This window comes from Aulostomus chinensis, chromosome 5, assembly GCF_037954235.1.
Source record: "Aulostomus chinensis isolate RoL2024-O1b breed Wild chromosome 5, RoL_Achi_v1.0, whole genome shotgun sequence".
NCBI classification, from domain to species: domain Eukaryota; kingdom Metazoa; phylum Chordata; class Actinopteri; order Syngnathiformes; family Aulostomidae; genus Aulostomus; species Aulostomus chinensis.
Genome location: NC_141324.1, coordinates 18,513,456 through 18,541,167, shown reverse-complemented (window position 1 = coordinate 18,541,167; position 27,712 = coordinate 18,513,456). Strand labels below are relative to the sequence as shown.

Sequence of the window (27,712 nt, the reverse complement as noted above, 5' to 3'; positions counted from 1 at the left end):
TAAGTGTTGCTTGCACCTTATTGTCGTTTTCTCATTGCAGACTCAAATGTTTTCACCACCTCCACTGTGGCAGCAGAAGGAAGATTTGGTACCGTAGTAGTACTATTCCACTTTACACAATGTACTTTTACACTGCAAAAATTCCATATTTGTATCTCATTTGTCTGGCAGTTCAGCTTACAACTACTTTACGATGAAAAATAGCACTGATATAAGAGTGTATACTATTGAAATATTACTGGGTGACGTGCAACAAAATGATGCAAATGGATCAGTAACAGGATCAATATTGTAACCCTGAAAGGGACCTTTATGCAGAATCTTTTCAAAATAAAAACATATCATCTCAGTATTTAGTGTTTAATTTAAAAAAAAGAGGCAATTTTACTTGTAAAATGTTTCCACTCTGGTGAGAATAGAGGTGGTGAGAAGCCTTAGCCCTTGTCCAGCATCTTTTCATCTGAATATCAATGATCATTTCTCTTGCTCTTCATTTTTGAAGACATTTTCTTACAGTGACAGAAAAGAATTAGGGCATCTAGAGAAGATGAGCAATAATCAGATTTTTCCTCTTCGTCCAGTGAAGCCCTCAAAGTGCACTTGTGCGTTCACTTGCTTGATTGTTTAAAACCTCCAGCTGTGGTGTTGATGAACATGCTGACATAGCACAGTGTTGCAGTAACAGAGGAAGTCACATTACAAAATACTGATTCCAATCAGTATCTGCAACAGTTTAAAAGCATCACAGAGACGTTTCCTTGCATGTAAGTGCACCACACCACAGTTGGATGCTGCTTGACTGACCCCCACCCGCCTGTCTGGTCTATGAGAACACATTACATATCCCTTACTTGGCTCTGCAGCTCATGTTTAATGCTTTCTGCACATCCTCTACGAGCTGCACATTGATAACTGCTGCAAAAAGCAACAACATACAAAAAAAAACAAACAAAAGGTCCTGCTGTGGCAGCATTATATTTTCAAATAAAAATGTATTTTCATGTGTGTGTGTGTGTATATATATATACACACACACACACACACACATATATATATATATATATATATATATATATATATATATTCATTTATTTATATTTATAAATTCACATTCTACAAAAGTTTTCTTAACCGCGCAACAGATATTTTATTTAGATATGAAGAGCCAAAGGCCTGCCTGACGCTTCATGTAAGTTAGGTCCCGCTATGAAAGTTGCTCTTGGTCGTCATGGTCGTACAGTGCAAGAGGCTGATGGTTAATGAATGTCAGTTCATTGTCTCAGTGGTTGTGTGAGAGTGCTGGAGCCAGGAGAGGGGGAGGGCTCCTCTCTGGGCCTCCTCTGGCAGTTCACCTCCCCCGTGTCATCGATGTCCAGGTCTGGCTGATCCTCCGCCTCCACAGGCTGTGAGTTGTCATCACAGCAGGAGCACGCCTGGACATCAGAGAGGAGTAAATTCAAACTCTTATATGTTTTTCTATAATTTAACCTTTTTTTTTTTTTAAGGAATACTTTTTGACAAATGATTTGTACCTTGATGTCTATCACCTTGGGCAGAACCCCCTTCTTCATCCAGGGGTGGACTTCCATCAATTCCTTCTTCTGCCCCTCTGTGAAGTGTGGCTGGGTCTTCTGCATTAGCAACAGCCGCTCTCTGTCCTCTCGGAGGACTCTCTGGATGTCACTGCAGATGAAACGATGAAACCACCATCAATTTAATACAAGCTCACATCAGTCACATAAGGGCAATTATTAAGGGGTTAAAAAATATTGTGAAATTAAACTTTTAATACAGGAAGATCACTGATAATGAACATAAACAATCCTTTTTTGTAGTGTTTCCAACCTCTTACAGTTCCTTTTAAAAACAGCTGACATGCCTCTACTTTGAAAGGAAGCCCCTTTATGTCATAGCTGAGTTAATGCATGTCTGACACCTAGTGGTCAAGAATGGTCACTGCTACTTCAAGAGTATGGCGTTCATTGATTTCCTTTTCTTTCTTTTTTTTACATAAATTGATCACAACAGAAAACCATGAATTCAATCTGATGCTGACGCTGATGACCTCATACAGTGAGGTAATTCAGCTGGGGAGAAATACCACTTAACGAATAAAAGTGAAGTAGCGATTTATAATTAAGACTTAGAATAGTTAAGACTTCCCAGTAACCGTGGTTTGTTGCTCTATTTACAGTTGTGACTAGAAGATTTAGTGAAAAAGTAATATTGCAACTACCTTGTACAATACAATATACTAATTGTATCATAGGTGTACTTCCTTATTGACCAAGAAAAAGCACAGAAATTCCTGAGAATTTGGTGTGTTTCTGAACTCACACATTCGAGGATAAAAAATAAAATGCCTTACTTTTTTTTTTTTTTTCAAAAATAATAATATTTTACTGAATTAAATAAAACCATATAATATTTAAATATTCTGCAGTCACAGCGCTGATTCTGCGGTGTGGGAATTTCCCATCTGATGCTGGAGGTGAGATTTAGGGGGAACAATTATGACTTCCTACACATTCAGGACATTCGTCCACATTTGTACAGTCCGCAGATGGTTTTCCCTGTGACGAGAAGTGAGCGCCACCAGGGGGCAGTAAAGAAGTGATCGTTCAGCAGGGAGGTTTTGTGAGAGGATGCCATTAAAATATGCATCAGTAACACATTTGGAATGGAGGTCAGAAGCTGGACTTCCAACTGTTCAGCTTTTGAACAACACTGAAAACACCAAGTCACGGTTCATGTTAACAACAAAAACAGAATTTTCTCAATATGCCAGTGTGTGCCATGTTAGCTGTCAATCAATTATCGTAAGTTTACCTAAAAAAAACAAAACAGTCCTTTGACCTCGTTATGTTAATTCTTAATGCTGGTGTGGTTTGTTTTCAGCCTCCTGGCAACACACACATCCTTGGTTGTCTCTCAATAGAACCTTTACCCGCCGACTCACCGTGAGGGGAGCTGGTAGGTCATCATCACCTTGTCATCTGTGTTGGCCATGAGCAGCCACATGGGGTCTTGCAGTGCGTATTTCATGAAGTGGTTGCTCTGCTCCATCTCCATGGAACTTCCATCACTTTGGCTGACATGACCTTTGACCTTCTGGCTGATCTGAGATGAGTCCACACTACCAAAGTAATGACTGCTGTTGTTGCTTCCTGTATGGTAACGAAACAACGACACAGTATTACTCTTTCATAAAGACAGTTTTTACAAGGTGTTGAACTGCTTCTTAACTTATGTGGAATTAATTACATTATATCTTCAAATATAAATGTCTTATGGGGAAATTAATTCCTGTTGTCTTATCCTTGCCCACACCTGTTCCACTGGCAGAGATCCCACTTCCAGAGGCTCCACTGGCTGATGTCCTGCTCTTGGATGTCCCGCTGTTGGATGTTCTGCAGCCGTTAGATCCTGAGCCCATGGACCCTGAGGTGGCTGAACCAGTGCCTGAACAAGAGTCTTCATGCAGGATAATGTCCAACATATCGCTAGATGTGGAGTTGATGTCACTGTTGTTCCCGTCACCACGAGAGCTAGCCTGCAAGAGTGATGACAAAGTGATTCTGTTAATGAGGATCTTGACCTCATAGCTCGGTCTAACCATTGGTGCTGCGTCCTCATGACAGAAGTTAATATCACTGGACATGTTCCCTCTTGCCTCTGTATTTTTAAGCTCATATATGGGTTTCCAATGAGCATGGAAAACCTCACCAGTGTCCATTAACAGAGCGACACAGCAACACTGAACAGTTAGAATCTGATTTCTTGGGGAAACGGATCCCTTAAGAAGAGAGGAAATCTTAATATTTATATACAGAAACTTAAAAACAGCAATCTCCAGGTCTGGAAAGGTTAAAAAAAAACAACAAACAAACAGATTATTTGGCGGGGAGATCAGGGGCTTCACATATACCTGCGTGTTCGTGTATATGTGGTTCATTCATGAGCAATAGAGAAAAAAAATCGTAAAGTTGTTTTAATCTGACACGTTTATGTTCTATCAAAGCACCAAGGCTTGTCGTCAATTTTAGTTAACTACACTCTTGTACATTTTGACATGCAGTTCTCTGTTTGCTTTTCTTGTGTGTTGCATTCGGGGGAAAATTCACAACCTCACAAGTTTAAAAATGTCATGGTTAAAAAAAATGTGTCTGAACCCTTGCAATAGATGAGAGAACATTTTCCTTTAGTTTTCTTTTGATGGTTCCGCTGCCAAACACTGGTGGTAAGTAAGGTTTGAGGTTCTTCCATGCAAAAATCAAAGATGAAGTATATTTGCGTAGACATTTTCAAGGTACTCAAGCCATCATTTGTTTACCAGGTCATGTCTTTTTAAAGTTTCTCAGCTTCATGCTTTAATAGAAGAACAGTGCAGGATTAAATATTCAAATCATAAGTCATGAAAAGGAAAAAAAGAGAAACTGTTAAAGTTGTGATTGACATATGGAAACAGAGAGGGATGGGATTTGACAAGTGTGGAGGTTTTCTGATGATTTGCCTACCTCTTTGCTGCAAGCCCTCAGCCTAGAGAACACTTTATCCCAAGACAAACGCTCACAGACACAGGACGTGTCCTCGTAATACAAGGGTCCAGGTGGACCAAGGAGACTGAGAGATGGCTAAAGGGTGTAAGGCATAATGACATCATGTGTTAACACCCAGGGCCACATTTCATCTGATGAGTCTAGACTGAGTTGACTTTATACATGGTATAGCAACACGATAACAGTGTGAATTATTTGGAGGAATCATTTTGACAATGGCATTAACGCCCAAGAATTGTTGGGTGACATATGAATGGATGTCTCAGGGGGACATGCCAAAGTCTACATGTGGGAGCTCAAACATCCCGTACTGACTCAATCCAGCGGTCCCGGTAGAGGTACTGGCATTATGTCCTGACAGTTTGAGGTGACAAGAACAGTGGGAGGCCTGGGGTATAATAGGAAAGAGAAAGGCAAGGACAGAAGGCGGCAAAGAAACGCAGGATGTTTGCTTGTTTACCTGCTTGTGCTCCCTCTCTTTGGCCTGGATGCCACATGCTCCTTTCTCCCTTTCAACTGCATTGTTCCCTTGTCCTGCAGAGGAGAGCATGGTGCTGTCCTGCCGGTCCAAAGATGGTTCCAGCTCGAGCAGGTTCAGAGGGGAGCTGCAACGAGACTGAAAAAGTGGAGGGGACACCTGGCCGTGTGGGGAGTGCGGAGTGGGGGAGCAAGACTGACCTTCCACGGGGGCCTTTGGAGTTTCAGAGGTTGAAGGGACATAAAAAGACGGAGTCATGTAGCTTGCTTGGGGATCAAAGAGGTTATGGGAGTTAACCTGGCCCTGAAAAATGAAGGGGGGTGGAGCGCTGAAAGTGCCTTGGCTCGGAAAGGTGGCCTGACCAAAAGGCTGCATTTGGCTGGGGAAGCCACCGGTCTCTGTGTGGTAAACAGGCTGGGGTTGCACAGGTTCGGGCGCCATTTGAGGGTACATGAAGTTGGGCAGCACAAGAGCCACAACGGGGGTGACCAGGGGTGCTGGGTAGGGGCCAGGATGAATGGGAGGCAGGCAGGAAGGAGCCAGGGTGCTCTGACTGTCTCCAAAACCTTGGATTGGGGCTTCTGTGTGCGGAGCTACGGAATTGGGTCTGGGGTAAACCTGGACAGGGTAGCCAGGCATCACAGTGGGATAGGCCATGGGGAACGTGGACTGTGAAGTGTCCGACAGAGACCAAGAGGTTGGGTTAAGGCCATGGCTGGGAAGAAGAGGTCGCGGCTGTTGCTGTCTGGGATGGGACACGGTACTGTCTGATGACTCAGCCTGCTTCACCCGCTTTGACTTGGTCTTCTTATTTCGTACACCCCGGCGCATGGTGGGCTCTACGCCTGGTCTGCCCTGCTTGTAGGATGGATGAGCGGGTGCAGCTGTGAGGCAGAAAGGAAGAAACCCCATTTGGTATGTAGCTGAAATGATTGTAGAACACTTGGCAGTCGGCAGTTAACAAATTAGCAGAGAGAGTATAAGGATCATTTCTTTCTTAAGAAGTATTCTATGTAACAAAATATTTGCTGAAGTAACTTGTAAAGGATCCTGATATAATGTGTCAGCGTGGGATTGAGCAGTACCATCGCTGCCGTTTTTTTCTTTCTGGCGATCCAGGAACTGAGAGCAGTTTGCCTTATGAGTTGTGAGTCCACGAAGCTCTCGGAAACGACAGAGAAAGGCCTGCTCCTCCTTTTGTGTGTGGGCGGCCAAAACCTGTTTGGTCAAGCCAAGTTTCCTGTAGGACTCCCTCTCCTGACTGGGAGGTGAAAAAGCACAAGGGGGAGCTGCAGGGTTCTGGTTGGATTCTGCTGCCTCCCCTGCACCTGAGACATCCTCGATGATTTCTGCATGGAGGACAGGCGGGAAATAATTTCAACATTGCACAAAGAAATAAGATGTTTCATATAAAGTAACTTAGGCACGTTGTAGTGATAATTACAATGTGAATAAACAGTTTGACAACGAAAGTCGAAGAAACTTTGGACCGCCGGCCTTCAGATGACCAGACTGAGGGACAAACAATGCTGCATATATAATACCCACATAATTAGTACATAGAGCAAAGAAGACATCATGGGAGGACAGTTAGTGACACATTAGTGTTTGTTGATCAGTCTCTTATACTTCATAAGAGCTTCACTGATATTAACCAGATTACAGCATGTTAACAGTGCAGCAATTATCTCTCTCTCTTTCTCACTGTCTCTGTCACACGCACAAACACAAATACATGAGTGCACTTCTGGAAGTTTTGACTTCAACGCTACTTTCCACAAACATTAAGCCTGAACCCCCCCCCCCCTCACACACACACACACACACACACACACACACACACAGGCAGGAGGGCAGGCATACACAGACTCAGATGTAGAGAAAGAAGGGAGTCACATAAAGGTGTATGGTTACATTTACGGCATTCTTTTGTTTTGCTTCAACACATCAACTTCTTCCACACTTTTCTGTTTGTCTTCTTCATTTAAGCCTTGAAATGATGAAGAAAATATCAAGGTGACAGCAGAAATGAATCTGGGCCCTGATACATAGTGAGTGTGGTTTCATGAACTTTTTAACTGAGAAAATCCAACCCAAATGATTCATGACTGATACTCATTTGTGGTAGCCTTAAGTTACGCATCTATGAGATGAGAGCTATATGAGTGACGTGATCGGTGGCCAGCCCTGCTCCATGAATGACTGTCAGAAAGCGAACCTGTGTGTGAGGACCAGAAACCTTTATGTGACCATTGAGGACATCAAGTTAGAGGATAGTAATTGTCACTGCACAGTACCTGACTCTGGTTGCGGCTTCTTGTCGCCAACATGCACTATTGTGCTAATGTAGCTACCCTGGCTGGTTATGGACACCACACTTTCTGGTTTGTTAGGTAAAGACAGCGGCAGCGAGGTGCCCACTACCGCTGCGGCTGAGTCGCTTGACTTTTTGTCTCGATTGTCCAGAGCTGAGAGACTAGACTGATCCTTTAACAAGGCTGGTTCTGCTAAAGAGAACAGACAACAAGATATAGGGTACTCTCATGAAAGTGGCATTTGGAGAGGGGCTTTTAGGGAAGATGGCGCTCTCTATGATTTGGCTACATGATACCACATGACGCAAACCCACCTTCAGAAACCCGCATGCTGCTGGATCCTTTCTGTTTGTCTTCGTCTGAGTTCGAAGATGTGGTGGTACAGGAAGACTGGCACTTCCTCTTCAAAGCGATGGGAACATTGCAGTTCTCCAAATACCTGCAGAGTTCAAAACAAGATCCTGAGTTTCATTGTCCATCAATGAAAGTCCCCTTGTTACAAGCAGGGATGTGGACTCACTCAGAGAAAAGCTGAGAGTGGACGAGGCTGATTGATACTCTAAATTGACCGTAGGTGTGACTGTGAGTGTGAATGGTTGTTTGTCTCTATGTGTTGGCCCTGTGATGGACTGGTGACCTGCCCAGGGTGAACCCCGCCTCTCGCCCAAAAGTCGCTGTGATAGGCTCCACCCCCCCCCCCCCCATGACCCTTAACAGGATAAGCGGTAGAAAATGGATGAATGGATGGATGGATATTATCTGTATAAAACAAGTTTACATGATGTTTTCAAACTGAAAAACACATGTAAACATGGTGAATGTTAAAAATAGAATTTCTCTATTTCCAAAAGAGTTGGAAATGTGATCAATGATTTAGTTACTGCATTGTTTCCTCATCCTAAAAGACAGATGATGAGAAAAGACCAAGAAATTTGAGTAAACTGAGTGGTTATAAACACTGGCCATCAGACAGATGCGTACTTAAAAAAAAAAAAAAGCCTCATATCTGCCGATATCGATGATGTGCCGATGCTATCGTGCATCCCTTATTAGCAATGTTTTAAGTTGCCAGTCCAAAGACAAACTGTAATCAACTTTCACATACACAGTACGGCAAATATCTGTAAAAAGAAAGATTTATAAACTACAGCAGAATTAACTTTCCAGGTATTCAAATACAAATCATAATAACTGTAGTTTTAAGGATGCAAATATCTTGTTCTAGTGGAAGGACTTTTCTTTGTTTTAAGATGTTACATTAAATATCTTTGGGGTTTTAAACTTTTAAAATGTCAGTTTATACTTTGGGGAAATAGTGATGAATATTGTTTCACTCTTTTTTAAACGGACAGGATAATCATTTAATTTCCGTAACTGCAAAAATGAAATTATCTGTGTATCAAAAGATATGATGTAACCCTGAAAGAATCGGTACAGAAACAATAAATGGAAATAGCAGATGATTCATTTTGTGTTTTCAAATGTTTTCTGTAGCATTTAAAAACTGCTTGACCAACTCGAGTAGTGTGTACGAAGTGTGTACCTGATAACACTGTCCAAACAGCTGATTTGCTGGTACGAGCAGACAGCTTGATAATTGGACGACAGCTCCTCCTGGAGAGATGACCGACACTCCTCCATCGTCGTGCCCGACTCCTTCCAGGTGAGAGGAGCCGCCGAGTCTTTGGGCCGAACCACAGCTGAGCTCCTTTGTACAGACTCTCCTGGAGAGAGGGCAGAAGTTCGAATCTAGAAAATATGACCCATTTCCATCAAGTGAACCAGCCTTATCGTTACAAGCTGGACTTACTGCCAGTGTATTTTTTGCCGTCTGCTTTGGTTGTCTGCAGCTCCTGACTCTTCTGGAGGTGAATTCCCTTACAGATTTCCTGGAAAGTTCGCTGTGAAACGTAGACAAGAGTCAAGGGTTAGTGCGACACAATAACTTCAGTCGAAAAAACAACAACAACAACAACAAAAACATCTGTTAGAATAAGAATTCTTATTGAAAGTCAATAAATCTGACTTATGGAACACGGTCTGAAAACAATGGGGCCAAACAACACCATGAGCCGCTGCTGCTACATCACCGTGCCTGAGCGGGAGCACGCTTGACCAGAGGTACAGACGCGTAGACTCAAATATTTGGGTTCACTCACAGGTCTGGTTTTGCTGCTCACTTTTTCTTCTTCTGAACAAAATTTGTTCCCACTGCTGTTGTTCAGACTCTCACTGGAGGAGTTCATGGCCAGAAGGTGGTCAGTACTGTTCAGACTCCCATAAACACTGGACCCGTTGTTATGAACCGGCTGGTCAGAGATAAAGAAAAGCAACAGAAAGAGGAGATTATATCTTTAAGCACAATGGACGATTCACTTTATATTTACTTGCTAGATCTTAATGCTCTGGAATCCATGATGACTTTCAGCTTATAATCTTGTTTGTTAATTTCTCCACATGAACATTTATTAAAACAACAACAACAACAACAAAATTAATCAAATCTGTCTTCTCCTCTCTCACCTGCAGTAGGAGCTTGTGGATTTGCTCGATGATCTCCTGGATGTCAGAGTCCATGGACTTCTTCTCTGCCACAGCAGAGGATGGTGCCACGAAAACGTCTTCATTCACAGGACCCCTGACAAGCAACACAAACATCCAGAGGTCAAGAGACGGATTCAAACACCTGCCTGTAGATCTGTGGGACAACTTTCATGTTGGTAAATACTCACATTCTCACTTTGTGTCTCCCGATGACAAAGGAGACCTTCCGACTCCAGGGGTTGATGAAACTGGACCAGCTGGTGTCAAGAATGACGTATTCTCCATTTCGTGCACAGAAGCGGATGGATGAGTGGTCAAAGGGCTGCCCCGCATACTGGAGAACTGCAAGACAAGATTTCACATTTCATTTCAATGCGTATACATAAAAATGTCTTTCGTCATCTATTTAATTCTATGAACTCACTCTTTCTGTGAATGGCCAGCATGATCGGTCTGTCATTGGGATGCAAGTGGAGGAGGACCGGGGTGCCAATCAAATCCTGGGGGAGGTACCCAAGAAGAGGAACTGCCCTAATACAAACGAGATACATGTCACATTATTGTTAGTTAATTCTATAACACTATAAGTAATGACTCCGTACAGATACACAGGATTCTATGATAAAATACCCCAGCCACAACTTACCGTTCGTCCACATCCTGGAACACACAACTTGGGGTGTGTGTGGTGGTGAAGATGCGCTTGTCTGTTGGAATCCTGGGAGCTTTACGGAGGACAAAAAAAAAAAAAAAAAAAAATCATCCAAAAAAGAATAAGCACTCAGGTGTGTGTCAGCTCAAACAGAAGCTAGTTTTAAAAAGTCTACTTTTAGAATCAGGTGTCAAAATTAGAGTCAAAGTGCTGATTTGGATGCTTATTATGATAAATTAAATTAAATAACAAGAATGCTTTGATGACTGTAATGTGAACTAATCATAGTTGTGGTTGGGAACTTCAACATGAAGCTTAAATGCCTGCGTGCCAGCGCCTACCATCATAACCAGAGTGAACCCTCTCGGCAAGGAGGAGGCAGCAGAACTGGTCCTCAGCATGCGCCGTGACTTGGACCTTCATCAGGTAGGGGGTCATGCGGAACGGGTAGTACTGCAGGTCACCCTCACAGTCCTTCCCACCACTGGAAATGAGGTAGAAGAAAATTCAAATAAGAGTAAATCAAGCAAAAGTCTTGATAAATGATCTCAATCAGGGTTCAGGGAATTTGGATTTCACTAGTTTGGACACAGGGGGCAGTGTTAAGCTGTCAACTTTCCATTTGTATGTGTGTGTGTGTGTGTGTGTGTGTTTTCAAGAAAAAAAAGAAGCTCAAATGGGATGACAAATGAAAGGCAGATTCAGATTAAATCAAAATGAGTCAGAATTTGGAATGAAAAAAAAAATCAATGGAAAGTCCCCACAAGTGCAGTAAGATCTGTTTGTCTGCGTTTATGGATAACTACAGCTTGGAAAAAGCATCTGATTACAGTTTACACGCATATGATGTCACAAACTAATTGAAAAGCATCTAGAGTGGAATGAAAGCATGAATAAAGATAGGAAGCGGCAGATGGTCTGACATGGTGGTCCGACCCTAACCCACCCACCTGATACGACAGAAGAAGGACTTCTCTTGTATGCAATCAGGGGGCGATGACTCTGAAACGGGAAATAAGAGATGTTTCAATTCAAAAGCAAGCGATCCTGCCTCACTGTCTGGCGCTCGCTTCCTGCGAGTGTGCAAGCTTTGATTAATTCCATCAAAAACAGCCACCTGAGAGAGCAGCACGGCACCAGCATGCAATCAGTTCAAGCGGGCGTTTGAAAGGTGGGCAGGGGTGAAGAATTTCCAAATGAAGGAGCAGCAGATGATTCGGGGGGCAGCAATGTTTTTAATAGCAAAGTGAACGACAGCATCGCCTTTGTTTTCACTCCCCTAATAGCAGGGAAAGAGCAGGGGCAGAGGGTCTGAGTCGTCCGCCTGACTATATGACCGGTCCGGGTATTCGTGGTGCTGTCCGTGGTGCTGAGGTAGCAGAGGGATTTGTAAACGTGTCTTTTTCTTTCAGTGAGTCTTTGAATGACCTGAATACATTCTTTACTGTATTAAAACCTACATAGTCCAAAGTAATGTTGCCTTCCTGATAAGAGAGACACACTTCTGCTACAATCGATGCTGATAAAAACATCGGAGTCACCTTTGTAGCAACGTTTTTTTAAGGGAGGCATTTAATGATAAATGTAACCTGAGCCCACCGTGCTCAGCTGTCTGTCTTAAAACAAACAAAGTAAAAAAAAAAACCAAATAAACAAACCGCGCATTCAATTGAACCAATGCGCTTACTCGTGTTGGCAGAAGCGCTAAACCAGAAGTGCTAAGGTTATTTGTTTTTAGCTTAAATCAAAGAGTAAATTAATGAGCATACGGCTAGATGAAGAGAGAGTGATTACATTGGATGATACGCTTGACATTTTATAAACGGACATTTTTGAACAGTTACGCTGTTTTTTTGTTTGTTTGTTTTTTTGTAGATGGTGGCTACGTAGCTTCATTAGCTTCAAGCTAAATATACACGGCTGGCTCTTTCTGCATTTTGGAGTCACAAAAACGAAATGCAGCAGTGAAAAAAAATGTCTTCAGGAGCTCAAGACATCTATTTGTAAGTACCGGTACTCGAAAGTAGTTTAATAGTATCAGTTTAAGTTTAAATAGTTCAGACTTCTTCACGGTCACATCCAGGAACAGAGTGAGCCAGCACAGGCCATGTATTTAACAGTTTTGTTTGACATGTGAAGGATCATATTAACTTCTGTATGAGGTGTAAAGAAAGAATAATTCAATCTACTGCTGAGTAGATGTGTGACAGTTATAAAGTGCAGACGAGGTAATGAGCTCACTCAGTTGCAGAAAATCACTTAAAAGTCAATATTCTTGAACCTCTGTGGTCACGGCCTTGTTCATCTCCAATTTCAGAAGTGAATTAAAACTGCATTCTGATGAGTTCTTGGGCACTTGAGTCTTCCGCAGATTTCTAAGTGGAATAAAAGACGTGATCCTCTTCGCTCTCCTAGTCTTGCGTTTCTGCATTATCTGGGCTGAAATGGCAAATGCTGACGTCAACGTGATCTTGTTGAGAGCAGCCTGGCTTTGTGTCAGTAGATGTCAGTGGCTGTGCTTGTGTACTAATTACTTATTAGTGCTAACGTTACTTACAGTAGAGCTGGAGAGGAGCTGTAACGTACCTGCTCCGGTGCACATGCTCCAGGAGGGCAGGCGGTACGGGGTTGTGAAGCTGTAGAACACGCTGACGTCCTGCGGGATCAGGAACTCCACAAATTTGGTGTTGTGGAACACTTCCCTTTTACAGTTGAGGATGGAGGCGGCCTGATCCGAAATATAGACGATCCTTCCGGTGATGAGGGACACTGCTACGGCGAAAATATCCTGATGAATGAAATGTTTTGTGTTAATTTCAGGTAAGTTTGTTTACTGGACGCGCGCACAAGCATAATGGCAGCGACTTACGTTGTTTTTGAGGGTGTATTCAGAAGTGATGCTGTCTATCTCCTCTATTGTATAAGAGGACACATCTAAGCCTGAGGGCTGACTGTCATTGATCATCAGCAGCTGATAATATTCCTCATTGGCTGCAAGAAAAGATAACTTTTGTCAAAAACACAAAAGCGAGTAATTGTGGGGTTGGAAAATTTTCACGGAATTATCAGCAATCAATAATCGTTTCAGTCTACAGTCTAACAAGTGGATGTAATGACGATGAGGTTATTTTTACGACAAAAAGAAGATGACACGAATTTGCATCACTCACTACCCAAAATTGTAGTCTTTAGTGCTGACCTGCCTTTTTTTCCCCACGTGCAATCATTTAGCCACGGAAGACTTAACAGGCCATTACACTCTTAAGAGAGCCTACAAAAATGTTTCCTCTAGCTAAAGTTGTACTTTCTGTCTTCTCTCATTAACAGGCAGACACACACACACACACACACACACACACACACACACACAAAAAAACCTCAATATAAAAATACATTTCTCAAAACCGTGAAGGATGATCATTAGCCTCCGTATGAAGTGTAAAAAAGAATAACTCGATAAGAAAAGAGTGCTCAACAGAGAAAATCAGTGCGCAGACAATGGAAGCAACACTTGAGCACCTGAGCACATAAAAGAAGGACAGCTTGATGCGAACACACTTTACCTTCCACCTGCTTGACACAGCGCAGGGCGTACTTCAGCGTGTTCAACGTGCTGGACTTGTTATTGTGCTTCTTCTCAGGGGGCAGGTGACGCTTCAGCTCTTTTAGGATTTTAATCACTTCCTTCTGGGTCTTAGCTTTGGCTGATTCCTGACTACTGCAAGTTCAATAATGACACGGAGAGCAGCGAGTCAGATACGGCAACATGGAAAAGGGTCAGACGAGGCCAGATTTAAGGAGAGCTCAAACCTGGGGTGTTTGTTCAGTTCATTTATTTTAATCGTATCAATATTGAGTTCCTGAACAGAACAGGATCACTACAGTTTGAGGAAGAGTGTGTTTGTACAAATGGTAGTATTTTTGGTATTTTTGATAATGCCTAATGGTAGTATTTAGCATTTTCGTGAATATATGTTTTTGTAGTTTTGATTTAACCGACAGCATTTGTTTTAAATGTGTTTGTGAGTGTTTATTTTCAGTGTGTGACAACCTAATTGACATGATACATCTTTTAAACTTGAGTAACTGGACCAGTGTTGTAGGGAAGAGTGTTTACAGGAGAGGTAACCAAACATCGAGTAACCGCTACTAGTTACTTACGAGGTCACGGACACGTATCTAGCTAATTTCAATGCAGATGAGAGATGTGAAGTGGATGGACGACCACACTTATTAGATGGGTGCTTGAGTCCAGCAGTGATGGGAATAAAACACTGCAACACTACTACAACATCGCTGTGCTTGATGCATCTGCTCAAGTGGTCAAAATAAACTGAAAGAGACAGTAAAAACAAGAGGAATCATGGGAAACTCTCTATCAAGTACGCTGGCGGGCTATTATACAGAATGCATTTCAGTCTCTTATAGATTCCGTTTATTGATTCATAAAAACCAGGGGGGGGGGGTTGCCTTGTTCCTATCGTAATACCACGGTTACGGTCGGAAATCATTTAAAATGTATCGATTCTGATTGTGATTCCTACGCGGGACTGAAATTCCATCATAAACTCTAGGAAGAAGTAAGGTGAGATTTCAGAGTAAGACTTGAGTTCTGGTGTTTGTAGAAATAATTTCAGCGATGTTGTTAAACTCTGATACGAACAATCTCAGCCTGTCAGTGGCAAAATGAAGAACTTTTAGTGGATGGATTTTGCTTCAGACTCGTTGAGGGTGCTTTGCAGTTGATGGTTATAGTTATCATCTGGATATTGGGACAATCCGAATGATTTGATTCTGAATCAGAAACATAAGGAAATGTGGCAAAACGCATACATTTCCCTTAATAAGATCAAATTCGAGGATAATCTTTTGTGCGTGTGCTTCTTTTTCTGGTGCACTAACCTGCAGCCGCTGGTGGAAGGGTTGTCCTGCTCCGAGCTCAGCAAACTGAAGGCATTTGAGCTGCTGGGAGGAGACGGACTGTGGGAGTTTGAGCTAGAAGAAAGATAAGAATTGAAATTCACGTTAGCTTAAATGAAGCTTTACTGAAAGCTCTGCTGCTGTAGAACCCACAGCTTATCCTCTCGTTCTCTTTTTCTTTTGGGTATTTCAGAGCCTCTTTCACACTTTGAATCCAGCTGAGACCCCTTCTGTTGCTACGGTGCTCAGGTTACATAAGAATAGATAAACTGCTACACTCGAGCTCTCATTATGTTCAAGGCAGTGTTAAGATGAGCCTAAAGAAGATCGGCTGATTTATTTTTTTCTTTTGTGAAAGTGAATGGGGAACAGGCCGCACGCAGCTTCACCGCTCATTTGGAAGTAAACCCGCAAAAGAAAACCCTCTCCAGATCTCCAGGTCAGAATGTCCTTCTAAAGAACTCAAGAGGTGGTCATAGCTCAAAGGGTGCATGGCAGGGTGGCGCCCTTACAGCAAGGGCCAATTGTCAGCATCCAACAAGGAGCAGGGGGGGAGGATATTTTTGGCGTCTGTTGGTATTACAGTTGCTACTTAAAAAAAATTAGAAAGAAATAAAAAAGAAATCAACATCCAAGACAATCACAAAACAAATTACAAGTCATTTTTTCAAGTTTTTCAGAAAACTGGAGACTAAAAATCTTAAAGGAGTTGTTTAAGGAAAGAAAAAAACTGTCAAAAAATGACGAAGGCAATTATTTTAAGAAGGTGACGATATGCAGGACAATATTTTTAGGACTGAAGTAGTTCACAAAAGTGGTTAGACCTTGCACTTTTCTGCAGGTTCTAACTTCATCTTACTGTTCACCATGACAACCACCCGCTCTAACACGACTAAATGTCTCTATCCACAAAACAACAAGTTGCATTCAAAAAGAAAAAAGACACGACTGAGAGTTCCAGTAAAAAAGGAATAAGACGATAAACATGAGATCCGTTATTAAACGGGGAATTTCAACTGTGCGTGTTAGCTGGACTGATGCAGGCTGGCGCTCAGTCCAACTGTGTGTGTGTGTGCGCGTGGATGTGTGTGTGTATGCAATTGATTGCATTAACCTACAAGCTTAAAACTAATACACTACAATCTACTCAGAGACACTGACTCATCACAACACAGGTTACTATAAACAGCAAGCTTACACTGAATCAGAATAGATAAAACCTCCACAAATAGCATCTTCAAGCACAAACGGCTAGCTAATGCTATCAAATATAGTGTTCTCAGTACTCACGACAGGTAACAGCTGGTTTTAGAGAGGGGATGCACACACACGCACTTCACAAATTCAAACATATATTCAGGGTGTGTTCTAAATCTGCTGGAATTTGAGTGAGGTGTTCACGTCAACAACAAAAAACAGGGAGCTACACACCACAAGAAAAATGAATTCAGTATTTGTTTTGGAAGTTAATCTTTCACTCACTGAGAAGTTTGACTCATAGTGATAGTTTGATGCACTAGTGTTGTTTGTGCACATTTCAAGGGGAAGTATTGCAATGATTTGCAATATGGATATTTTGGCAATCCCTGTGTATTAGCATTGCATACCAATAGTGTTTCATATGGAATTTGGACACAATAACTAGTAAAAGGTGTGACGTTCATCCTCATAACAACCCTTTTTTCACTTTTATAGAGTTTGTTTTTGCAAACTAAGCATCGTGGGGCAGCAGCTGGAGGAAGAGCGACGCTAAAGCTCTGAAAATGATAGTTGGATCTTCATAACTGTGTTAATAACACAGCAAAATTAGACCAGGAGGGCACTCCACCGTATTAGACACCCAGCTTACCTGAAGACTATTAACAGCTGTCTGAGACACGCAGTTAAAAATAACCTGCTTACATGTCTAAGAATAGAAAACACCTACACAAATAGCCTCCTCTAGCAAAGAACCTACTAATTCTATCAAATATAACCTGCAGTGCTAAGGAAGGCGACGGCTAGCTTTAGATTTGTATTTTCAGGTCATTGTAAATGCGTGAGAAATAAAGGATGGCGCTCTGAGAGGAAATAGAGTTTCACTTTTAGAGTCTGTTCTGTGCGTGTTACATTTTTTTACTTCCACGCAGGGTGAAGAAAAGGGCGAGTTGGGATTAATCAATGAGAGGTTTAAGCAGAAGCTGTCCTAGCAGGTTGGGTGAACTTCTGTAAGCGCACATCATAAAATGTGTGTGTGTGTGTGTGTGTGTGTGTGTGTGTGTGTGTGTGTGTGTGTGTGTGTGTGTGTGTGCGTGAATCTTCTTACATTGCAGGTAATAAATCCAGTTGCACATGAGTAAAGTATATAAACTCTGACAGTAAAATGCAAACTGCAACTGTAAGAACATTTGTTTTAATAAATTACTAATAGTGGACCAGTAATAATCTACACATGAAGCTGATAAGGTTCTTATATGACACTGATTTGGGGTGAACAGTTCAAAAAGGGAGAGAAATTCACTTCTTATCAGTGTGTAACACGATAACACACGGTAATAGAAGAAACCAGTCAGAAGCCAATGTGGCGGGAAAACTTTGAAATGCCTGGAAACTTGACCTGCAGGGTGTAGGAAGATGAAAACGGGGTTTAATCCCTCTCCTTTCGTCATTAGTAACTCCATAACTTCCAACAGTTTACGTTAAAAAGAGTGCAACAACAATAACTCCTCAGTCACAAGGAGATTTGCCCACTTAACCTTTAAGTCGAACGTGTTAACCACTCGACCGTCCTGGCTGTGAAACCTTTACAACAAACACGTGATTAAACCTTAAATGTAAGAATTAACCACCTATGTGCTCCTCTGACTTCTTCCAATGTCTACTTATATTTATTACGTGCTCACTGAGGGAAAGTATCTCATTCGGTGGAACATCACGACCCCTGCTCGCCACATACACAGTCTGATTAGTCTCCCAGCTCCTCCAGCTCCATCGGGGTTAAGTGGTGGTAAGGTGGGAGGGGCAAGCAAGAAACACACGCTGGATTCACATGTCTTTCCTGGATGTCTTTCAGGAGTTAATAACAAATGCACAGCTGAGATGTGTGACCAGACAAAGTGATGGCTTTTGTATGTGATGGCCCAAAAGTCAGCAACGCAAAGTGGCTTATTGAAACCTATCTGTTGGTCTGGTAGCAGAGAATGGCAGGAAAACTAAACAAAGCAAAAAAACAAACCAAACTAAAATGTAAAGTACGTGTAAGACAGGGATATAAACAAAACAAAAATAGAAATGGAAAACTTAAGGGAGCCGTTGACATAAAAATGGGAACAAAAGGTCAAATGCGAGAGGGAGAATGAGGCAATCAGGAAAGTGAGCCAGAGAAAAGTCGATGCAGTCAACGCATCAGCAGACCGGGGGTGGGACCGGTGTGCTTGACGTCAGCGTACACAGGAAGGAAGAAGGAGTGGCTTGTAAGAAAGACTGAAAAGATCACGCAAAGTATGAGAGGTGGGACTGGGAGAGGAAGAAGGTCCACAACTCTGTTTGCCCCAACCTGTGATAAACAGACATAAACATTGTGTTGCTATGGCGATAACACAGAGTTTAGACAGCATGACACAAGCCATCTGGTGTTAGGAGAAAGCCAGCCTCCAGCTTCCCAAATGACATCAATCCAGACTTCCCACAGGGAACAGCAGTCACTCCATTTTTCCACCACTCAAGTCCTGCTCTGGTTGCCTCCCGTACCGAATGCATTGTGTCTGAGCCTATTTTTGGTCAGGTTGTACTTAAATCCAGGAGGAGTTCTGGAGGTTTGGAGCTTCTGTCATCATAAATCAACCAAATACCAACCAATGGAGTAGAGAGAGCTGTTTTTCCAGGCTTTGACAAGTAAAGCTGTACAATACAGATCATAAACTCTCAGTTTAACATCTGACATCAAACAGCCCCTTTCTGCCATATTGACATTTCGATCAAATCACAAAAGTTAAAAAAATGATCATTTGTAACCAGAAACCTCACTAGTATTCATGAAATACAAATGTGGTTTTTTGTGACATACGGCTCTCTTGTCCACCCTCAGAACTTTAAATCTGGTGTGACCATGTCCGTAAAGTTGTGATACGGAGATGAGTAGATGTTTCAGTTCAGATCATCCAAACAGCTGAAAAACCACTGACAAAAAACTCACACTTTAGATGAAATCAACATCTGTAAAAAGTGGTTGAAGTTAATAAAAATGAATACAAAATGTAGCTGGCAACAAGAGTTGTTCAGTCCAATCTCTGTTCCGATCTCAAGATTCATCTGGAGTCCAGGGTCGATGTGTGAACTTAAAAATCTGATCATGTGTTTTTTATCAAGATCAGAACACAAACCGGCAAAAACAGCATCAACAACTGCCTCTGCAGGACCCAAAAATGAGTCACTTGCATGTAACGTGATCTGGCCCGGCGCTGATAACGGACTGATGTTCAATACCCCTCGTCGCTCCAAAATAAAATGATGCAGCAGGAAGTGCTTGAGTGTCAGAACAGCATCGTTAAAAAGAAATGAATTCAAAAGCTATTGTTCGAGTCCACATCCACTCAGGGTTAGTTCTGCAGGCCGCGTCTTCACGGTCAGAGAAAACCCAAAGAGCTTGAGAAGTTTTAATTTGATCGAAGCCACCGCTGAGGCCATGAACCCCTCATCAACATGACGCCAACAGATGCATCTGGATTCATTATGGTCTGACTGTAGTTGTGGGGAGCCTGCGAGACCACATCTGAATTTATCGGAGGGCCGTCTAGGGCTGAAGGAAGGGGAGTGTGTCCTGTCTAATACAGCATCACGGTTATTTGTCCCTGTGGGGCAACAGCATCACGGTTGTTTGTCCCTGTGGGGCAACAGCATCACGGTTGTTTGTCCCTGTGGGGCAACAGCATCACGGTTGTTTGTCCCTGTGGGGCAACAGCATCACGGTTGTTTGTCCCTGTGGGGCAACAGCATCACGGTTGTTTGTCCCTGTGGGGCAACAGCATCACGGTTGTTTGTCCCTGTGGGGCAACAGCATCACGGTTGTTTGTCCCTGTGGGGCGTGCTTGTCACAGTGACCTTGACCTTTTTCCCAACAAAATCTTTTCAGTTCATCCTTGAGTCACACTGCATGTTTGTTAAAATATCTCCAGAGCATTGCTGGGATATTACATTGACAAGAATGAGACAGTGGGATGACAACATCTGGATTCTGTTTTGGTTTTTTTTAAACTATCATCTGGGACCACGCAGGCATGAGCGGGGCGCACCAGCAATGCACACGGAAGGTTTGACACTGGTCGGATGGAAGGGTGTTGATATGATCAAGGAAAACCTTGACGTTGATCTTGAGGTTCTCTCTTTCATATCTGACAGCTTTAATCTCAACATACAGGATGATGGATCTCTATAACTGTCCAACTGGCTGATATTCACGCTCATCTTTTTTTTGTTTGTTGTTGATCCTCATTGAACTCCAGCGGGTCATGTTCTGACGCAAGTATTGAATAGGAGGGACTATAAGGAAGAACCAGACCAGACATGAATATATCTTGAGGGGTTGCTAGGATTACAGGAAGAGGAGTGTCCCTCATAAAAGAAATCAAATCAGCAACACTAGGGTTCCATTCAAAACATCACACTTGTTTTCCATGTAATCTTGGTTATGATCAGTGACTGATGTACTTGGCATGTTTTTTTTCCAAGCAACGACTGCTGTGAGCTTTTTGAGACGTAGTTGTACTTTTCTGCTGATTGCATTAAAAAGTCAGACCAGACTGGACATCATAGCAAGTGAGACTCTTTCTCTGGAGAGTAGGTGCTAGCAAAATGCTACATGCCTTCTTTTTTCACGTTCACACTTCATCATCACTGACCTTTTGTTGCTCTCAGAAGATTCCAGCAGCGCCGAGTCTTTGCTGTGACTGTTGGAGCTGCCAACAGACTCGAGCCCATTGCTGTCATTGCCGTGGCTCTCGTTGCCGTGGCTTTCATTGCCGTGAGATTCGGTACCGCTGCCGCTGGACCTGCTGCTCTTCATCTCCACGTCTTCCTCGTGGAGTGAGCAGGAGCGGGTGCTCTTACGATGGTTGTGCAGTGAGGCTGGAGGGTCCTGACTGCTGCTGTCGCTACCCTCTGAGGGCAGGCCCAGGTCAGGCCCGCCTTGGCTGTAGCCGCTCATCCGGTGTAGCTGTGCCATGGAGCTGCATCCTGAGGCCCCCATTGCCATGGAGCTGCATGATGTGGATGCTCTGCACCCTGAGGTTCCACCCTGGTCCTCCAGCTCTGGGAAGCAATAGGGCTTGGAGAGCGAGTCTTCTGACATCAGGAGGCGTGCTGCTCTGGCCTTGTTCTAGTTGAATTCACTGGATGATGACAAAACGCAATCACCCCATTGTCACAGTGGCGTTGTTGGAGGGAATGGGACAGAGCTGTGGAGAGAGGGATGGTACTCATGTTGACAAGGAATTGTGCAAATTCAAAAAGGCCACACATTAAAGTCGGTCATACTGATGGATTTTAATCTTGAACACTCAAGACACGTCTTCTTTTTCATTGAGGACTTAAATGTCATACTGATACCACATGGAAGAGAGGACCAAATATCAAAATTTTCGACTTGAATTCCTTCCAATTCCTGCTTGTAACAGGCCAAAAATAAATAAGCTCCCAAATTCTTAGCATTGAGCATTTCTAAATCGGAGGGACAACGAGGGCTAAAGGATTCCTGATTTCTTTCTTTTTATTCCCACCCTTCAAAGAAACGCCTTTGAGTCTGGTGCCATATCAGAGTGAACAGCAGGATTTAACACCTGACCTCTGAAGAGCTGCAGGTGCTTCTCTCATGTGCAGTAAAAAACTCCCTGGTACAGATAGTGGGACCTTTCAGAACAGAGGGTCCGTCCCATCTAAGCCCCCCAACCGTTTCAAAGGTTCATCTCGACTGGTTCAAAAAAAAAAAAAAATCGGTCTAGAACCCACCACAGATTGGCTTTAAGTAGTTTTGAGATGTGTCAGGCTCAGGTACGTACAAGAATTCAAAAATCAACAAGCCTCTGAGATCTGGAATCTCAGTCCCAAGAAGTTCCTCTGATTCACGCAGCAGCATGTTCATTTTTTGTCAAATGATCCACTTTGAATTCATGATTTACAAAAGAGGAATGTAAAAGTCAAATCTATGCAGGCACCATATCAGATGTACTTCAAATGTACATGTTTGTGTAGTAGTATGCTAATCACACATTTACAATAATACAACTTTATATAACTTCTTGTCTACCATTTTCATTTTATGTTTACATGACTTTTACCTTTTAGTCATGGCAAATCGTGCGTCTTTCTGCCCTCAAGTGGAAACATTTCTACGTTGTACCCTGGAGACCTGAGTTCTTTTGACATGTGTGTTGATTTTGTCCCACCTAGTTAGATGTCATGTAAATCCCAAGCATTGTTAAACAGGTTTTACGAGTGCAAAAGTTGTGTCTCCTTACATCCGAGAGGGGGGTTTTGTTTGGTGGCTTTTGCAAAATCTATAGGGTCAACTTTCACAAAGCATAGGGGAGGGGAGTCAGAGCACCAAGCTCCAGCTCAGATTTGGTCCGAAACAATTTAAGAACTGGTTTCCTAGTGGTTACAGGGAGACAACGTGATACAAAAAGTCTAATGATAATTTAATAATACGTAGAAAGTGTTTGTTCTCTAGTGGCACCAATAAAAGGGATTGCCTGCGCATTTGTCTGCTCTTTTACACAAAAATCTAAATATTATCACCATACTCACAATAAATATCTCATCATCATCATCATCGAAATATTAACTGTGACCAAAGTTCTATTCTAGAAATCGAGTAGCTTCTCATAGACGGATGCTCTTCAATTCGAGGGGGCGGCTGCAGCAGCTAACGACCAGTGTCACAGCAAAGTCTGAGGTGTCTGAATGACTGAATGCATTAGGACACCATAACAGGGTTTCTCAGAAATCTTTACAGCAAAGAGAAACTACAGCACAGCTCCTTTACTAATCTGGCAGCCCTGTGACCTTTTCAGAGCGAGTTCAATATCACCACCTGCTTATCACTGACCCTCCACCAGCTAAAGGGAGATTATCAAAGTGTGAAGTGGGTCAACATACAGAAAAATGGCCACGACAATGAGGAAGAGTGCAACTGAGGAGTCTAAAACTAAACTGGAGCAATGAGTTTGGGACTGATGGTAAGCTACTTTCAGTTTAAAGAGACAATTCATTGAAAGCTTTCTGCTGCACATAGGATCCCTCCCATCATCACCATCCCCGACATACTGTATATACAGAACATTCTACACAAACGCTGAGCAGGGGTTTTGTTCAGAGAAGGCAGTAGAAGCAGCTCCAGTTAGTCACACCGTAAAGTTCAGTGTGTCAGATTTACTGGCAGAACCTGACCAGAATATTAAGAACAATGTTTTCACTGTTCAGCTGAAACGGTGGGTTTTCATCAACTAGCATGGCAAAAGATCACAAAAAAAGTCTAAATATTCCCTTTAATCCAGCGCTACGGATTATTTGACACATTATTTTCCTCTCGTCCTACGCCATTCACTCAAGGATGGTTCCCCTGACCTCTTCGTCCCAAATGAGCACCAGAGAGGGAAACAAGAGGGAGGAGTAACGTGGAATATTGTGTCCATGCTAAGAGAGTTAGCTCATAGGGAGTGTCCCTGTTCAGTCTGTAACATTCCCCCGCAACAATCATCGGCTGTGACGCATTCATTTTTATCAGACTGCATGGTGGCTGGTAGCAGGCGTAGCGAGCAATAACAAGCTGGACTGAGGTCAGTGCACAGAGGAACAGGTGACTAAAAAGACCATTTGTAAAGAATTACAGGTTACAAATTACTCTTTGGCCCTTTAGTGATGTAAACACAATTAAAAGATGGTTCTGGGCTATCGGTGGATGACGACTTGGGAACATGTTGCTCACTTGGCCTTTAAGAATCAATCTTAATTCAGTCTTACATCCATTAAAAGCTACGCGTGTCATCGGTGTAGGAAACTGAGGTTTTATTATGTTATTTGTTAAGTCTAGAACCAGTGAAGCAGGTAGTGAGGTGTTTTTTTTCCAAAGCTGTGAGATTTCCCAACATTCTTCTGTCTGCCTGGCTGTTCTTAATCAGTGCTTCCAGAGGACCGATATTACCATAGAAGGCCACATGGAGAGCTCATACCTCAGTCAAAATCAATGTCTGGTGTGTATTTTATGCTTGTACTTGTTAAACTCGGATTTCCTTTAACACAAACACATGTTTTTTTATTTTGCGCATATCTTTTCATTGTCAGATAAGCAGTTAGTTTGCATTTATTCCAAAACATGCACTCCAAATTCACATATCTGAAATCCTTACATCCTAATTTCTTCCCAATCGATATCATCATGTGTAAAAAATAATCACATATAGCAAAGTCCAAGGAAGATATTACCTGGCGTGTCATTTTAAACCATGTTACCCTGCAGGAGTAAAGCTGGAGTTTTATAAGCGGGTATCATGTTGGGGGCATTACTGTTCCTAATTATAGTGTTGAACGACCGTCATGTACAACTGACTCAATTTACATGAGGACTTACATAAGGTACATTACCTAAAAAAAAGAAAAAAAATGGGGGGGGGGGGTATCTGATCTGCCCCCCCCCGAGCTACTCATGTTTCTATAAAAGAACATGAAGCTGCATATGTTAACGCACTGTTGCATCACATTTTTATACAACGGAATGTACCTCACAGTCAAGACCTCGACAAACAAGTTTTCGGTGCGGTTATGAAGTTCAGCCAGATCTCTGTACAGTTCACGGGACATTCACGTACGCTCGGGGTTTGGAGCGTGCTCACTAGAGACTTCCAGTTAGCGCGCCGCTAACTAGAGTGAGCCTGAATAATTTGATCATACAATAAAATAATCCATACCACCCAGCCCTGGCTGAGCTCCATCACCTGCAGCACAAACTGATGTTTTTTTACTTCTCTGACCTAAATCCATCCTCGGTAATTATCTTAATAGTTGTAATGGGTCAGAAGCACTCCGCACATTATGTCCTCCATCCATTATCCTAGCAGCTAAACAGGGTCTTCATATGTTCTGATCAAGAAGAAGCTGTCCCCTTTCAGAGCAAGAACCCCAGCTGACACTAACACACACTGACTCACTGATGCTGGGGTTGGCATTCAGGAAGTGGTAATGTTAATAACGTGTTGGTGTTGTCTCTTCCTCTCTTTATGGTGCAAATTTAAGATTTATTTTTAATGGCTGCAGCTCCAATCAGGCAGCATAAATGCTGATTAATGTCGGCAATTCTTATAAACAGATGAAATAAGAATAAAATATAGTCCTGAATCGAGATCTGCCTCCATACAATCGGTGGAATTAAAATAACATTTGACTGATAGGAACTTGGAGGAAAGCAAAAAAATGATTCCCTTCTGGTGTGAAGCAGAGAAATGATCATCCAGTTCAATGTCAAATCTGTCCAGAGGCAGACGGAGTCCTTCATGCCTCGTCTCCTGCTTCCTTCCCCTCCATGTCAGTAACAAGACCACCACCAATCAGCTTCATCAACATACACATTTTGATGGCTTCCTCCTGGACCTGCATTCACATTCCTGCAGCCAGTGGACTAAAACCAAATATGCAGTTATTCTTTCTTTTCAGGCCAGGGGCAACTCATAAAACGCATGAACCAAACCACAGTCTTCCATTCAAATGTTCCTAAGTTAGTTATTATTTGACCATCGAGCTACAGACACTCCCTTCTTAACATTTGAATCCTAATCGATTCTTGAATGTTGCTGATTATTTTGAACCGTGTCATGTAAAACAGATAGATTTTAAACTACTGCACTACCCCTGCATTATTACATTGATTTTCTTTGTCTCGAAAAAGTTGATATGTGGAAGGAAAAGCTGACAACTGCTAGTGAAATGTTATCTAATGTTTTTCATATATATATGTATGTTTACTTATTAATTGACAGTATACACAGCATGGTAATAATTATATCAATAATCATGATGAGAATGTAAACTCAGGCAAATCAAGTCAGGCAGGAATGTTGCCCTAAAAACAGGAATGGTGGATAAATGACTTCTACAACTGAGAGAAGTACAGAGCAACAATTCTCAACAACATCGTGATGGAAGTTAGGGAGGAAACTGCTGTGTCCCCTCACTTTTCCTATCTGTAAAGTCTTTTGAAATGTTTCACAAAAAATTACGTTATTAGTATTGCCATTATCATTAGTTATTACTATTTGCATTAAAAGGACCCCTGTGACTGAATAAACACCGTTCAGTAATAACACAGGCCTCAGATATTACGGTAATCATACTAATACATGAGTGATAGAAAGTACTAAGCAGACAAATCATATAAAAATATAACCTTTGGTCTTTGCTTTTCGTTCCCAGCAGCCCGGAGCGTCTGATTACAGCATCGCAGCATAATGACAGAGTTACATGGAAAGCGTCAAGTCTGTAATCGGCGCTGCGTGTGGAACTCTTGTCATGTGCTGCTGCTGCTGCTGCTGCTGCAGGACTCTTTATGTAAGGCTGCAGGTTTCATGTGACGGGGACTCCAGGAAGAAAGAAAGACAGAAGGAAAGCTAAGGTGCACCGAGTGTGAGTGGGATCCTTGGTTTCCAGTCACTGCGCAAGAGGTGGCAGCCACTAATAAGAGCGGGATAGATCGCGACCACTTTCCGGCACGTTATTCTGAACCCTCACGTTGTCATGAGGTGGGCTGGTCCGCAGTCTGCTGTAGTCCACTGACCGAGACTGACCCTCACACTGACACACTAATGCAACTTCATACTAAAATGCTATTTTGACTGTTATATACACACACACACACACACACACACACACACACACACACACACACACACACACACACACACACACACGCACACGCACACACACACACACACACCGCGAGTCAACACGTTTTAAAAGCCGATGTATTGACAAATTGGCTTCAACAAAAACTGCACCAACCTCTCCGGTGTGTCGATGCTGATGCTCGTCTAAGCTTCCTGGTGGAGGTGTGTGGGAGGTCGAATCCCAGCTCCTTCAGCTCGCTCTATTTTCTCGTCCTCAGGTTTCTACTCACGCCGGGTCTTTGCCCTCGATCCACAGCTAAGCCACTAACCTCCTTTCCCGCACCTCTCCAAGCGCCTCCTATAGCTCTGCGCTAATTGGTGCTGAGAGCTGTCTGTCT

The 27,712-nt window shown here is 42.6% G+C and overlaps 1 protein-coding gene across 5 annotated transcripts; it reads right to left on the bottom strand.

Moving 5' to 3' along the window:
* Nucleotides 1-1,110: 1,110 nt before the first annotated feature.
* On the bottom strand, nucleotides 1,111-27,638 carry per2 (period circadian clock 2). Of its 5 annotated transcripts, none has more exons than XM_086203672.1 (24): nucleotides 27,490-27,638; nucleotides 21,345-21,899; nucleotides 15,451-15,543; nucleotides 14,112-14,266; nucleotides 13,418-13,539; nucleotides 13,135-13,336; nucleotides 11,499-11,550; nucleotides 10,890-11,032; nucleotides 10,543-10,621; nucleotides 10,321-10,427; nucleotides 10,085-10,238; nucleotides 9,876-9,990; nucleotides 9,512-9,661; nucleotides 9,163-9,253; nucleotides 8,896-9,076; nucleotides 7,667-7,791; nucleotides 7,335-7,544; nucleotides 6,123-6,386; nucleotides 5,020-5,921; nucleotides 4,518-4,634; nucleotides 3,331-3,553; nucleotides 2,960-3,167; nucleotides 1,533-1,683; nucleotides 1,111-1,433 (listed from the first exon to the last, which is right to left on the bottom strand). In XM_086203672.1, exons 2-24 carry the CDS (start codon nucleotides 21,791-21,793, stop codon nucleotides 1,272-1,274), a joined length of 4,455 nt encoding a protein of 1,484 aa, XP_086059798.1. In that variant the 5' UTR covers nucleotides 21,794-21,899; nucleotides 27,490-27,638; the 3' UTR covers nucleotides 1,111-1,271. The 5 variants fall into 5 exon arrangements, with proteins under 5 accessions (XP_086059798.1, XP_086059799.1, XP_086059800.1 ...); XM_086203673.1 differs by having other exon boundaries at nucleotides 7,335-7,541; XM_086203674.1 differs by lacking the exon at nucleotides 4,518-4,634.
* Between the last annotated feature and the right edge of the window lie 74 nt (nucleotides 27,639-27,712).

Coding starts and splice junctions, on each gene's coding strand:
- per2 (XM_086203672.1), bottom strand. CDS start 21,793: ATGTCAGAAGACTCGCTCTCCAAGCCCTATTGCTTCCCAGAGCTGGAG. Junction 9,254..9,511: donor TGAGCAGCAAAACCAGACCT/GTGAGTGAACCC, acceptor TACGTTTCACAG/CGAACTTTCCAGGAAATCTG. Junction 5,922..6,122: donor AGAAAAAAACGGCAGCGATG/GTACTGCTCAAT, acceptor TCTGCCTCACAG/CTGCACCCGCTCATCCATCC.